A 15,540-nucleotide genomic window follows, 5' to 3' on the forward strand; every position below is an offset into this window, starting at 1 on the left:
ACACCGTATATACGTCACCATACATACTCCTGGTAAGTATGTATGGTGACGCTCCAGCTTCTGATTGGCCACAGCGGACACCATACTTCCACGAGGCTGTCTACCCAGAAGTCGCCACCTATACTGGCAGCAGCTCTCAGCTGTGTCCTGAAGCTCCAGGACAAGTGAGTATGCCCTCTTTTTTTTATTTTAGGGTGGGATGGATGGAAACCTTTATATATGTTACAGGAGGAGAGAAGAAAGAGGTGAGACATGATGGAAACCTTTATATATGTTACAGGAGGCGAGAAGAAAGAGGGGAGACATGATGGAAACCTTTATATATGTTACAGGAGGCGAGAAGAAAGAGGGGAGACATGATGGAAACCCTTATATATGTTACAGGAGGAGAGAAGGGAGAGGGGGACATGATGGAAACCTTTATATATGTTACAGGAGGAGAGAAGGGAGAGGGGGACATGATGGAAACCTTTATATATGTTACAGGAGGAGAAAAGGGAGAGGGGAGACATGATGGAAACCTTTATATATGTTACAGGAGGAGAGAAGGGAGAGGGGGACATGATGGAAACCTTTATATATGTTACAGGAGGCGAGAAGAAAGAGGGGAGACATGATGGAAACCTTTATATATGTTACAGGAGGCGAGAAGAAAGAGGGGGACATGATGGAAACCTTTATATATGTTACAGGAGGCGAGAAGAAAGAGGGGAGACATGATGGAAACCTTTATATATGTTACAGGAGGAGCGAACAGAGAGGGGGACATGATGGAAACCTTTATATACCCTGTTTCCCCGAAAAGAAGATGCGTCTTATATTAATTTTTGCTCCCAAATATGCGCTACGTCTTATTTTCAGGGGGGGTCTTATTTCGCAGTGGCAAATCCATCTGTGGCCGCTAATCCCTCAATTGGCCAGCTTTGTGGACGAAATTTCTCAGAAATCTTGTCCACATGGGACAGCAAATCTGTCATGGCAAAGCTGGGAGAAGCCGGTGTTGTGCTGCGGATTCACCGGCCACAGAAACGGAAAAGCGTGCAGCCAGATCGCTTTAAAACAAACGGCTGAGTGCCATGGGTTTTGAAGCAGCGCTTTCCCAGCGGAAATCTCGCTGTTTATCGCTGTGGCCAAACAGCTCACAACAGTACACTCTTACAGCACAGCAGGGACAGGATAACAGCAGACTGTCTGCAGATCTACCTATACATCTGGAGGTAGGAGACAACGGGGATGGCAGCAGGGGACAGGCCTCTTGACTTGCCTGCACACTTCACTATGCCTTACTATCGGGGGTGCCTTATATTTGGGACTTCTGCAAATTTCAGTGGGTGTCTTATTTTCAGGGGGTGCCTTATTTTCGGGGAAACACAGTATGTTACAGGAGGAAAGAAGAGAGAGGGGACATGATGGAAACCTTTATATATCTTACAGGAGGAGAGAAGGGAGAGGGGGACATGATGGAAACCTTTATATATGTTACACGAGGAGAGAAGGGAGGGGGGCATGATGGAAACCTTTATATATGTTATAGGAGGAGGGAATGGAGAGGGTGACATGATGGAAACCTTTATATATGTTACAGGAGGAGAGAAGGGAGAGGGGAGACATGATGGAAACCTTTATATATGTTACAGGAGGAGAGAAGGGAGAGGGGAGACATAATGGAAACCCTTAATTTTTGTTACAGGAGGAAAGAAGGGAGAGGGGAGATATGATGGAAACCTTTATACATGTTACAGAAGGGAGAGGGAGACATGATGAAAACCTTTATATATGTTATAGGAGGAGAGAAGGGAGAGGGGGACATGATGGAAACCTTTATATATGTTACAGGAGGAGAGAAGGGAGAGGAGGGACATGATGGAAACCTTTATATATGTTACAGGAGGAGAGAAGGGAAAGGAGGACATGATGGAAACCTTTATATATGTTACAGGAGGAGAGAAGGGAGAGGAGGACATGATGGAAACCTTTTATATATGTTACAGGAGGAGAGAAGGGAGAGGGGGACATGATGGAAACCTTTATATATGTTACAGGAGGGGAGAAGGGAGAGGGGGACATGATGGAAACCTTTATATATGTCACAGGAGGGGAGAAGGGAGAGGGGGACATGATGGAAACTTTTATGTATGTTGCAGGAGTAGAGAAGGGAGAGGTAGGACAGGATGGAAACTTTTATATATATGTTACAGGAGGAAAGAAGGTAGAGGGGAGACATGATGGAAACCTATATACATGTTACATGAGGAGAGAAGGGAGAGGGGGGACATGATGGAAACCTTTATATATGTTACAGGAGGAGAGAAGGGAGAGGAGGACATGATGGAAACCTTTATATATGTTATAGGAGGAGAGGGGGGATATGATGGAAACCTTTATATATGTTATAGGAGGAGAGGGGGACATGATGGAAACCTTTATATATGTTACAGGAGGAGAGAAGGGAGAGGGGGACATGATGGAAACCTTTATATATGTTATAGGAGGAGAGGGGGGACATGATGGAAACCTTTATATATGTTATAGGAGGAGAGGGGGACATGATGGAAACCTTTATATATGTTACAGGAGGAGAGAAGGGAGAGGGGGACATGATGGAAACCTTTATATATGTTATAGGAGGAGAGGGGGGACATGATGGAAACCTTTATATATGTTATAGGAGGAGAGGGGGACATGATGGAAACCTTTATATATGTTACAGGAGGAGAGAAGGGAGAGGGGGACATGATGGAAACCTTTATATATGTTACAGGAGGAGAGAAGGGAGAGGGGGACATGATGGAAACCTTTATATATGTCACAGGAGCAGAGAAGGGAGAGGGGGACATGATGGAAACCTTTATATATGTTACAGGAGGTGAGGAGGGGGACATGATGGAAACCTTTATATATGTCACAGGAGGAGAGAAGGGGGACATGATGGAAACCTTTATATATGTCACAGGAGGAGAGAAGGGGACATAATGGAAACCTTTATATATGTCACAGGAGGAGAGAAGGGGGACATAATGGAAACCTTTATATATGTCACAGGAGGAGAGAAGGGGGGGGGGGGACATGATGGAAACCTTTATATATGTTACAAGAGGAGAGAGGGGGGGGGGCATGATGGAAACCTTTATATATGTTATAGGAGAGGGGAGACATGATGGAAACCTTAATACATGTTACAGGAGGAGAGAAGGGGGAGGACATGATGGAAACCTTTATATATGTTATAGCAGGAGAGGGGGACATGATCGAAACCTTTATATATGTTACAGGAGGAGAGAAGGACATGATGGAAACCTTTATATATGTTACAGGAGGAGAGAAGGGAGAGGGGGACATGATGGAAACCTTTATATATGTCACAGGAGCAGAGAAGGGAGAGGGGGCCATGATGGAAACCTTTATATATGTTACAGGAAGAGAGAAGGGAGAGGGGGACATGATGGAAACCTTTATATATGTCACAGGAGCAGAGAAGGGAGAGGGGGACATGATGGAAACCTTTATATATGTCACAGGAGGAGAGAAGGGAGAGGGGAGACATGATGGAAACCTTTATATATGTTACAGGAGGAGAGAAGGAAGAGGGGGACATGATGGAAACCTTTATATATGTCACAGGAGCAGAGAAGGGAGAGGGGGACATGATGGAAACCTTTATATATGTTACAGGAAGAGAGAAGGGAGAGGGGGACATGATGGAAACCTTTATATATGTCACAGGAGCAGAGAAGGGAGAGGGGGACATGATGGAAACCTTTATATATGTTACAGGAGGTGAGGAGGGGGACATGATGGAAACCTTTATATATGTCACAGGAGGGGAGAGGGGAGACATGATGGAAACCTTTATATATGTTACAGGAGGAGAGAAGGGAGAGGGGGACATGATGGAAACCTTTATATATGTCACAGGAGGAGAGAAGGGGGACATGATGGAAATCTTTATATATATATCACAGGAGGAGAGAAGGGGGACATAATGGAAACCTTTATATATGTCACAGGAGGAGAGAAGGGGGACATAATGGAAACCTTTATATATGTTACAGGAGGAGAGAAGGGGGGGGCATGATGGAAACCTTTATATATGTTACAGGAGGAGAGAAGGGGGGGGGCATGATGGAAACCTTTATATGTTACAGGAGGGGGGGGGGGACATGATGGAAACCTTTATATATGTTATAGGAGGAGAGGGGAGACATGATGGAAACCTTAATATATGTTACAGGAGGAGAGAAGGGGGACATGATGGAAACCTTTATATATGTCACAGGAGGAGAGAAGGGGGAGTGGGTGAAATGATCCAAGTTTTTATATATGTTAAAAATAGTTTTTATGCGATGAGATGCAACACAAAGGAAGAGTCCATAGGGAAACATGGGCTACAAAACCTTGCAAATCGCAGCAATATTCAGCAACCCGGGATTTTTTTTCTCTTGCAGTGTAGCAACCTACATCGCTCATGTGAAAGAACCCATTGGAAAGCGTGTGCTTCACATACATGCAATTTTATAGCAATGTCGCATTGTGAGAAAATTGTACGATCTTGTCACCCATGTGAAACCGTCCTAAAGAGAACCTGCCAGCTCATATCAATGTACGCAGCCCCTTCTGCTCTATAAAATAATGCCTGCATCTTTGACAGCATGTTTGAGCCAATAGATTCCTTGCATCCACAGGGCTTTCACATGGATGGCGAGGGTAAAATCGCCCTTGCCCATGTGAAGTAATCTGCTTAATTGTTAAGATATCTGATTTATAGTGACCCCATTGTCCCACATGACCTGCGGTGTGGCTATCTGAATCTGTGTTTGTTGTTTGGACCAGAAGTCACTGCCTCCATTCATTCCTATGAGAGGTGCAATAACAGTCTCATAGAAATGAATAGAGACATTGATTTGCAGTCTGCTGTAGTATAGGGCATAGCGTGGGTCATACGGGATGATGGGCTACTGGACTGGCAGAGATCTGTCATCAATAAAGTAGATTAACTGCCACAGTACGACTTATATGGCAATTGCACCCCAGTGAGATGATAAAACATTTTCCCGAAGTAGCTCTTTAAAGAAAAAGAGGTATATTTACTTTGACTGGCATTTTGGACACTGGTCTGTAAGTAAAGGTGGCAGTGCCATGAAGTGTGCCAATTTTTTTTAAGAGGAGCCTCTTAAATACATTTTGTGTATCTTTCAGGCCATCTGTGTGCCATATCTGAAATTTTGCCAGAAAGAAGCTAATGTAGTTTTCATCCATTTTCAATTGCATCGAATGCAATGTAAGAAGTGCTGCAGTACCAGCCCAAGCCGTTGCACTATGGTCCTTCACTGACTATAGTAACAGTGTCCTTGAGAACCAGCTGATCAACAGGGAGCTGAGCGGCGAGTCCCTGGTGATCATCTATTGAGGATCTGTCCGTCATCAATAGCAAAAGATAAAAATGCCCCAGAATACCCCTTTAAGCATCTGTAAATTGCAGGTTTTATACAAAACAGTAATAAAAAAAATAAAAAAAGTATAAAATGTATAGCTTCATATATGGTTTGGATGGATCAAATATAACTAAAACATACATACCTTTGATTATGTTTGACCTCAAATACATTTTGGGGGGGGGGGGGGGGGAATGAGATGTAAAAAATAAATAAATATATGGAAACGTATACTGTTTTTTATAGCATCACAGCCCGTGGAAAACGTATGGCTGTAAGTTTCACGTATACGTCTTTAGATATCAAATTCCTTAAAGGGATAAAGAAAGATAAAAAAAATTCAACTATTAAACTAAGAAAATTGTTTCCAGTGAAAACCATTAAAAAAAAATATATAATAGAATATACACAAGTGTATAGAAATGTGTGGCTATCCGTTTAATGCATACCTTTTAAGAACGTACAGATATGCCTAAAATGGCATGTGTTAAATAACAGGAGAATCCTAATGTGAACAGCCCCTTATGCTTAACGTGTAGGTTACTCAAAAGTTAAAGCTCCCTTTAAGGCCTGTTGCACACGGGCTACAAAATGCATGTATGTGAAGCCCATGGATTCCTATGGGTTCTTTCAGGCTACAAAACATCTCTCATGTGAACATATTGGAAACAATGGGCTTCACATATATGCGTTTTGTAGCCCATGTGAAACAGGCCTAATGTCCATTATTTAATGTAATTCGGTTACCTGGGGACTCACCCGGCACCTCCTCCACTGCCAGGTCTCCTGCTGGTCTTCACTTCTGACTGCAGGAACCCAGTGATGTCACCCTGGCCAAGCACCAGCTCACTTCAGCCACTGATTAGTTGCATGTCCCATTCTTGGGACGTCATAACTCTGCAGCCAGAAGTGAAGACCAGTAAAGAAATTAAAGCAGCAGGTAGGTATCGGCGTCTTTTAATTTGTTTTTTTTAAAAGCATGGCGAGTAATTTTTAAAAAAAATGTTCCTGGCTAACTCCTTTAATCCTCAGTCTGTATACAAGATGGCCTCTGTAACATTGTTCTGTGTAATTCTTTACAGGTCCTTAACCCAGATGATTTAGAGACTGCATCACATGAAAACTTGATAACTGAGGTAGAAGAAACAGAAATCCAAGATGAGGAATTCAAAGAGCGAATGGAAACAAAACCCACTGAAGAGCTAACGAATAACGGCTATACAGATGGCAATTCTGCAGAAGAGTGTCCAACGACTGAGGAGACAACTCCCCTGGACACCGCTTCCTTAGAAGAAACCATTCATGTTACGGCAGAAACGTTGCCTCTTCTCCGGCAAGGTTCTCTTCTTGTGGTTGAACTTCAGGATGTAGCATTGCAGCAACAAACTGATGGACAAAGGAGCATTTCTGGAGAACAGTCTGAAGGATCTGTGGAGACCGATCAGTCAGCCCAGAAATCTGTAGAGAGAGGTGGCGAGAGCAGTTCAGAAGAAGTGGAAGCAGAGGTCCCTATAGCAGACAGAAGAGGTGGTCTGCGCAGGAAGGCCAGGAGCTATAAAGGACCACCCAAGAGAAGGGCCAAGTTATCAGCTTAGCTGATGGTAGTTGTATGTAACTTACATGTTCTTCACACAATATTTGTAAAACAGGATAATTTAGAATTTTTTTTAAAGTTCTATAAAGTTGTGCAGCCTAGGTCACAGACATTTGTATCTGTTCACTTTTAAAGTTTTATGGTTCATGTTATTTTTGATTTGTGTTTCTTGTGTGCTTTGTTTCATATTACTTTACACACATTAGAACAGAGGTGTTAGAACCCAACAAAAAGCACAAAGTATTAAACAATGGCCACCTGGGAAGAGTTCATGTTAATGAGAGGTTTATTGACCGAGTCAAGTGGCTTTTGCATATTTATATTTACCAGCAATTGTATATTTCTGACATTAATACTATACCACTGATACACGTTTCCAGTATGTTCTTTTATTTTTCCAAAGGACAGGCTTGTTAAAGGCATTGTCCTACCTTTGTTTATGGCATATAGACGTCATAGGGGAAGTGAGAATGGGGTTTAGCCCATGCAAGTACCTTCAATGCTGGGGGACTAGGCATGGCCCCTGCTACAAGGGCAATGTGTAGCGACCCATTTGTTATCATTTCTGTAGGTCAGCTACATAATGATTGAAAAAGAAAAATCAGTAGTGGCCCTTTAAAATTTAAATGGTCTAAAACTTGGAGGATATAACACAATACAAGCTTGTTAACACAAAAAACTTTATTAGCAAAGTCAGCAGAAGACGATCTCCCAATATGGGCCCGTTATTTATAGCAGAATCCAGTCCAGTATAACCAAAGAGAACGTTATACGAGCAAAACTGCGTTGATGCAGCCATCATTTTCAGGATTATTTGTGACTTGTGCATATTTTCCTAAAGAGAAAAAAAAATGAACATGGATATTTTAGTTCTATTATGATATAAATGACAGTTATGTCCCACTACGGTTTAGACACCTTACCCCATATAACTTTGCCTCCTTGCGTGACAAGACCCAGCTCACTGACGTTCACCTCGATGACTGTTCCCTTTGTGATGACGCCCAACGTTGTGTAAAGTGGGGATGATGGGTTCTTCTTTACACCCAGGATAGGTAAGCAGAATGTAGCTTTCAGTTCAGGATGCGTCACATGAGCCTTTTTAAAACGTAAACCCTGGGGGGGGGGGAAGACATATCAAGATCAATATGGTATTCTGATGGGAAACATCAAAATAATTAGAGGCATATTAGCCTCTTACTCTCAAACTCAGTACTATGGAGCAATTCCAGCAACCTCATTGGTTGTTTGGGTTGTGTGATTCAACCTGATTGGTTGTTTGGGTTCCCTGATTCAACCTGATTGGTTGTTAAGGCCGAGCTTGAGAGTAAAAGACATATTATGCGAGGAGTAGAATAATATTGCAGTATACATTCAAAGTCCTTTAACCCAGCTTCTGTTCATAAACGCCCACCTGACTGGAGCCATTATTTCTGGATTACGGAAACGTTATATACACAGGCATTGTATTAATTGCACCAACCCTTTTAAAAGACTCGCTTGATCAAGAAGTTCCACAGGGCTACAGCTAATAAACCAACATCCCCTTCTATAAACCAAGCCCTAACTAGTCATAAAATGCTCAGAGACAAACACTGACAACTGTCTTAATGGGTATGAGCAGCAATGGCCTCATTTCATACATCACTTGTGGCATGGAAGTTTACATCCGAAAGCAAAAAGAACAAAAATTAAGGTTAAAAGCTAGATAAAACTAGTAAAATAGGCAGTGCGGTCTAAGCAAGGCTTTGCCAGATACCTTCTTAAAAACCTACAGAACACATTAACCCCTTAGTGACTGCCTCAGTGTTTATGTCCTGCCATTGCAGGACGTGTATGGAGGGAGATGGCACTGCCAATCAGGGTCGTTAACCCTTTTAAATGCTGCTGGCAATTCTGACTGCAGCATTTAAATCCCCTGAACATCGTTTTTCAGTACTTTATATGGTACATTAAATAGTACCATTGAAAAATACAACTCATCCTGCAAAAGACAAGCCCTCAGACAGCGACATCGATGAATAAGTAAAGGAGTTACGATTTTTTAAAAGAAAGGAGGAAAAAACGAAAATGGAAAAACAAACAAAACAAAAAGGCTCCGTCACTAAGCGGTTAAGAAGGTTCCCCAATCAGGATCCCCCCTCCTTTTACAACCATGTCCATGGAATCTGGGCAATCATGCATTACACTGTTTTAAAGGGTGCCATGGAATACTACACTATGCCTACAGGAAAATAAGAGTTTCTCCTGCAGCTGATGATTTCCAGGGGTTAGAATACCCAGGGCTAGCATCATTCAGCTAATCATTGGGGCAGCTTCAATCTGAGAAAGTATCGACTCAACCCCTTAGGGAAGCATTGTAGCCAAGACCCGAGGTTTTAGACAACCTCATCCACTTAGCATCATCTTAGCAAAACTATGAAAATCTGTCATAGTTTATAAGGTGCAGGTTTTGAAATCCACATCGTGAAAAAGAAAAAAAAAAAAAAACATAAGTTGACTTATCAGTTCTTAACATGGAAACTGTGCTAGACGGCTGCATCTGGATTTGTGCCACTGACTGGGGCCAAACCCATGTGTGGATCCACAAGAAACTCCACTGCAGAACTTGTTGGATTGCTGATGTGGATTAAAGTGCCAGATCCACCTAGGAAAAATCTGACTTGGATCCGAGACCATCCATGGTGTGTGAATGAGGCTTTAGGGGATATCCTACTCAAAGTGCAAGCATTTGCATTCAAAATAGCACCTTATCATCTGAGTTAGGGCTCCTGCACACTGGCAAGAGTGATATCAGGCTGGATGCGAGGTTTTTTTTCACATTGAAACCGCCTCGCATCTCTGCGGAGGTTCACTTCATCTCCGCCGCGGCAGGAGATTGTGTGTTCTCCCACTGCTTTCAATGAAGCAGCAGCAGCACTTGCCCCATTGAAAGCATAGGGAGAAGATAGCGATCCCCTACTGCAGCTGTGACAGCTGCAGCAGGGGATTCCTTAGATGTGAAACCACTGGATGCTGTCAAATCCAGGGTTTAATTTGGTTCTCAATAGGGCCGGCAGCAGCAGCGCTGGCCCCATTGAAAATCATAGGGGGAGATCTGCCGCCGCTGTGACAGATGTAGCAGGAAATTCCTTCATCCCCGCAGGGAAGTCCCCACATCACTGAATACCCTGCCCCTGCTGTCAGTGTTCAGTGATGAGGGGACTCCCTGCGGGGGTGAAGGAATCCCCCACTGCTGCTGTCACAGCAGTTGCAGGAGATCGTGATAATCTCCCTATGTTTTCAGTGGGGCTGGCACTGCTGCTGCCGGCGGCAAGCAAAGTTAAACCCCTGGATGTGACAGCCTTACATCCATGGTGGGCTAAAGGAATCCCCTGCTGCAGCAGGGGATCGCAATCATCTCCTATTGCTTTCAATGGGGTGGGCGCTGCTGCCGTCGACCCCACTGGAATCAACGAGCAAGATCGCAAAAAGATAAAACATGCTCCGATTTTGTTTTCATGCTGCACCACAGGCGTGAAAACATCACAAATGTGAAGCGAGTCATTGGAAACCATTGGTTTGATAATTTGCCATTTCTCACAGACTCACAGCGCTGGGAAATCATGTGATTTCACCGCCAGTGTGAAGGCACCCTTAGGCAGCTTTCACACAGCCGAGAAAATCATGCGATATTTGTGCTTTGCGAGACCCAAAAATCTTGCACAAATATGAACCCCATTCTTTTGAATGGAGTTATATACATGAGCAATCTTTCTCCTGCAGCGCAGCATATACTATATTTTTGCGTTCCTTGAAATGCATTGCCCATTGTTTTCAATGGGACAGGAAAACACATTGCACGGCATGTAATGTGAGGCTTACCATTAAAAATAATGGAAGACACTTGACGATCCTCCGACACTGCTGAAAGCAACACCAGAGAATCACTACTTTACTGAAATGATGGGAGGCGTTTATAACAGAAAAACAACTTACATCTGCGCATAAATCACATGTTGGCGAACGCGATATTGGGCAGAATTTCACTGCCAGAAAACACACTTGCCTGTGTGTAGGTAGCCTTATAGTGACCCCCAAGGCCTCAAATATTAATCTCCATGTTTAACAAGGGACATTTAAGGCTTATAATCGGAGCTCGCAGTCAGGAAGTATTGTATTGCAATCATTTTCTAGTTTCTTAACAGGTTTCACCATCTATATAAGCTCTCCTACCCTCAGTAGGTGGACACGGAGTCAATGACCATCTCGTCTTACAACTCACCATGGGCCTGATAAATCTTTCATATTTAGGAGGTTTTCGTGTGAATCCATCTCCGACGAAGCAAACTTTGGTGACCATTCTCTTCCAAGCCTTCTTCTTCCTCTTTCCTGTGCGGATAACTTTAAGCACTTCAGTTTCTCCTTGTGCGCGGACTTTAGGGAGAGGAACCTCCCATTTACCCTAAAATACATACAAATAATGTAGCGAAGAGTAGAAGATTCTAGTTCATCGATCTCAGGCTTGACTAAGTGATGGACTTCATTATGACTTACTGCTTTCTCTTTTCGCTTCTGTTTGATCATATTGGAGAGTACTTTAGCTCGACTTTGTCCTTCTCTGTCCAGCAGATATGCAGGAACAGCTCCTTCTGGCGTCTTCTCATCATTCTTCTGTTTGGTGTTCCTCTTTTCATGCATTTTAATACTAGAGGATAGGAAAGAGACAAGTAAAACGTTAAAAAATTGATTAAAGCCCAGAACTTAATGACACGTCCTCCTGCGTTGGCATCCATCTTGGAAAGGATGAGCCACTTACGTTTTCTTCATCTGTATCTTCTCGGCATGGCGCTGCTTGTGGTACAGTTTGGCCTTCAGCCCGATAAGTTTCTTCGCTTTCTGCGAGCGCTCATGAGCCTCACGGCTCTCCTTCTTCCTCTTCTTTTCATGGTAATCCAAGCGATAACCGTACCGCTTGCGGTGTAATTCAATGTAGTCGTTCTGAGGCTAGAGGTAGAAAGAGAGAAACAGTGCATCAATAATAAATCCAAAGTACAGACAGTATGTAAAAAAAGGCTGTTCTCCTGGCCATGACCATTGTAACAAAAACTTGCATCCTTTAAGAAACCATTCAGAGGCCTCTCTTCTCATAAGTCTGCATCGTTCTGTGCCTCTTACTCCCCCTAGAAACGTATGAATAAACTGACAGCAGGATGTTTGTTACCAGCTGGGGGAGTGTCCCTATGCACAGAGACTGCCCAACCAGTGCTAAATGTGCGAGGACACTCCCCTTTGACAAGGTGAAAGGTAACACCCAGTTGTCAATGTATTCACAAACTTCTAGGAGGAATAGCAGAGAAATATCACAGCGCATTATGAGTTATGAGAAAAGATGCTCTAAAATTGTTATTTTACGGGCAAAACAAAAAAATTACTAAAATAGACACATTAGGACACTCGATAGGTCATCTTTAAGAAACAGGGATGAGATCGCTCAAAGTAACTTAATATCAACTTCTGAAGTGGATTTAAAGTTAAAATAAGACAAAGTTATCCGATTTGGCACATTTTTGCAACCATCGCAAGGTAAACAGTCATTTATAATATGCAGTTGCGAATGTTTTGCCCATAGCGGATTTCCTAGGCTAGATACACTAGCAAACTTGAGGAAGCACTCTGGGTTTTTTCTTTATTTTAGGAAATCCATCTAAATGTCAGCGATGTCTGCTGTGAAGTATCCAGTTCTGCAGCTCGTTCCCTCATCACTGTGTATTCTGCACTTTTATTCCAGCCACTAGGTCACATGACCAGCACTCCGACAACCTGTGTGCCCTGCAGTTAACGATGCAGATATAGGATACTGCAGGAAAAGCGCACAGCAACCAATCACACAGCAGCTTTCATTTTCAAGATCAGCATACAAAAATATAGGTGCATTCACACACGGCGGATCTGCTGCCGATTCTCTGCGACAGACACAACCACAGCGAAATGTGCGCCATACGGGAGCAGATTTTGATGCAGAATTGCAGCAAACTTCACCACTTCGGCTCCATGTCCACAAGCGTTTTTGCATTGCATTCCCCGCAGTGATAATCCGGGTGCGGGGAACACAGTGCACATTTTCCATAGCGTTGCAACAGAAAGCGCAGCCTCTGTCCACGAGTGGAGATACATAGTGATTCCCCGCTCGCGGGCAGCAAATCGCAGCATGCTGCGAATTGCCGCGGTGAGCCTATCTGTCAGATAGGCTCACCGTGGAGATCCGTCTGCCGGCTCCTGTTCCCCGTCGGCAGCTACCGTGGCGGAGATCTGCCGTGGGAGATCGCAACGCCCGTGGACGGCCAGCCTTAAAAACTGAAGTGTGAATCTGCTACGAAAGTCCTCAGCATAAAGTCTGTCGTGTGTGAATGCACCCTAAATGCTGCTTTGTGATTGTTTGCTATGAGCATGAAAGACTATTTTTCTTCCTGACGGCTGTCGTAAATCTGCCCCATTACCTACAGGACACAGAGCGTTGTCAGAGTGCTGGTCATGTGACCTGGAGACCACAAGAAAAGCGCAGGCTACACAGCCTGGAAGGAACGAGCTACAGAACTGGATTCTTCACAGCAGACGTCACCGATATTCTGATGGATTTCCCATAAAAAGAAAAACCTGGTGCTTCCTTAAGTAGTTTTAGATCTGGAGAAGTTTTACGATCCTCGAATGTAAACCAGAACGTTCCAATCCAGACAGAAAGCAGACATCTTGGAAATAGGAAGGAACTGAAACAAAGCACATTAAGTAGCAGAACTTTTCATTATAAAAGGGATATCTCATGGAGACCCCCCCGATTCTGCACACCAATTAAGGAGGTTGTCCGACTACTGATGACAGGTTATCAACAGCTGATCAGTGGGGTTCTGTCGCTGGGGATTCCCAACGATCTACTGATCCGCTGTCAGCAGATAGCATTGTTTGTACTGCAGTGGCCCGGGTTGGTATTGCATACTTAACGCAATGGGAGTTGTGCCAATAGTACCAAACCAGGCCACGGCAATGAGTCCAGCGCTGTCCACACTGATTGTAGGCCCAGCAATCAACGAGACCTGCAATTACGAGCGTCGGCCACTATACTTCCACTCTGGAGTCACCTGGAAAACCCATTTAAAGTAAGTCAGTCACCATATTTTTGGCCTCGTAACACAATCTACTTTTACATGATGACTGCAGCGCTACCTTAATCCTTTTCCAATGTAGCTCCCATCTGGGGTCACAGCGCCAGACGTTCCTCGGACGTCACATGCTGAGGGGCAGTCCGTTCTGCCAGCGGTCCGGCCTCTCCCCCCTGACCCTTCCTTACTCAGTGACATCTCCACCCACTGAAGACGTAATGCGTAGCACCTTCAATGCTCTTGTGCCGCACCGATGACAGCGCATGCACCTGGAGTCGGATCGCCCCGAGAAGTCCCGGGTATATGTCTGATCACCGAAATGGGCTCCAGATGCGAGCAGACAGGAAGAATATAAAGTCAGCGTTGCACTAATCATGACGTCACATACAAAGTATATTGTGTTACTGCGCCAAAACATGGTGACAGACGTCCGTCAAGTCGTTTGTGAGCCGCACTGTGTCGGCGTTCTTGGCTGTGTGGCGATAGTATATTGTGCCCGCAGGTTTTGGAGCGCGGGGTACACTACACCAATCTGCTGTAGGCTCCGATCACTCAAAAATAGCGCGAAGCATGGATTAAAGATCGCAGCATGTTCTATCTTGGCGCCGATTATACATGCATACACGCCAAGATAGTGCATGGCGATCGGCGGCACACAGCAAGTGCGCAGGGTCACTGTGGACTGGCAGCGTGCCACACAACTGTCACATATGGGTGGTGCGCAGTACCCCCCGCTCTCAGATGCTTGCCAGCCGCTCCGCAGGATCCTTGGCGGCCCAAGAATATAATTAAGGGCAATGATTTGTCACAAACATCACAACATTTCTGAAGCGGTTGAGGATATGGTTTCCAACAGTTCAAAAGCAAAAACTCATCCAGATAATACAGTAACGCCAGAAAACATCTGATTCTTTACTGGCTTATTAAGGAGTCAAAATAGAAAGATGTGATGTAAAATAACAGCCCTCTAATAGTGATGGAACCACAAGTCCCAGCAGGTCAGCAGACTGTATACAGTCAGGCAGTATCACACAGTCCTCACCATGGCGGCTCTGCAGTCGGTACTTCTGGCTCGTCCTGTTACTTTGTGGCCCTTGCTCCGGCCTTCAGATGACAAAATAGGGCCCGGTGTTCCGGGCCGCCGCCACCGAGCACGATGGAAGTTGGAAAAGAAAGCCCCGCCCCCAGAGTGGGTATTGCGTCACTTCCGGGTTATACCAACCCTAATAATATCGGCGCCGCTTTAGTAGTTAGAATTTTAGTGGTATTCTATGTATATACGGGATATAATATTAGCTCAGTACAGCACCAATGAAACACGGGATAAGTTCAACATCGCTTAGTCTGCGAGAGGAGTTATGTAATGGTAGAGTCCAGC

At 44.2% G+C, this 15,540-nt stretch overlaps 2 protein-coding genes across 4 annotated transcripts in view; one reads left to right on the forward strand and one right to left on the reverse strand.

Annotated features, from left to right (window-relative positions):
• Positions 1 to 7,178, forward strand: part of FAM169A (family with sequence similarity 169 member A) — a 92,978-nt gene extending 85,800 nt beyond the window's left edge. For all 3 annotated transcript variants that reach the window (XM_066602890.1, XM_066602888.1, XM_066602889.1), the window contains exon 13: positions 6,515 to 7,178. In XM_066602890.1, the coding sequence (XP_066458987.1) occupies positions 6,515 to 7,027 (513 nt within the window). In that variant the 3' untranslated portion in view covers positions 7,028 to 7,178. The remainder of the gene's footprint in view (positions 1 to 6,514) is intronic.
• Positions 7,179 to 7,689: 511 nt separating this feature from the next.
• NSA2 (NSA2 ribosome biogenesis factor) lies at positions 7,690 to 15,351 on the reverse strand. The gene is made up of 6 exons (XM_066602893.1): positions 15,205 to 15,351; positions 11,825 to 12,012; positions 11,563 to 11,713; positions 11,291 to 11,470; positions 7,950 to 8,142; positions 7,690 to 7,861 (listed from the first exon to the last, which is right to left on the reverse strand). Exons 1-6 carry the CDS (start codon positions 15,205 to 15,207, stop codon positions 7,794 to 7,796), a joined length of 783 nt encoding a protein of 260 aa, XP_066458990.1. The 5' UTR covers positions 15,208 to 15,351; the 3' UTR covers positions 7,690 to 7,793.
• Positions 15,352 to 15,540: the final 189 nt, after the last annotated feature.

This window comes from Eleutherodactylus coqui, chromosome 5 (assembly GCF_035609145.1).
Source record: "Eleutherodactylus coqui strain aEleCoq1 chromosome 5, aEleCoq1.hap1, whole genome shotgun sequence".
NCBI classification, from domain to species: Eukaryota; Metazoa; Chordata; class Amphibia; order Anura; family Eleutherodactylidae; genus Eleutherodactylus; species Eleutherodactylus coqui.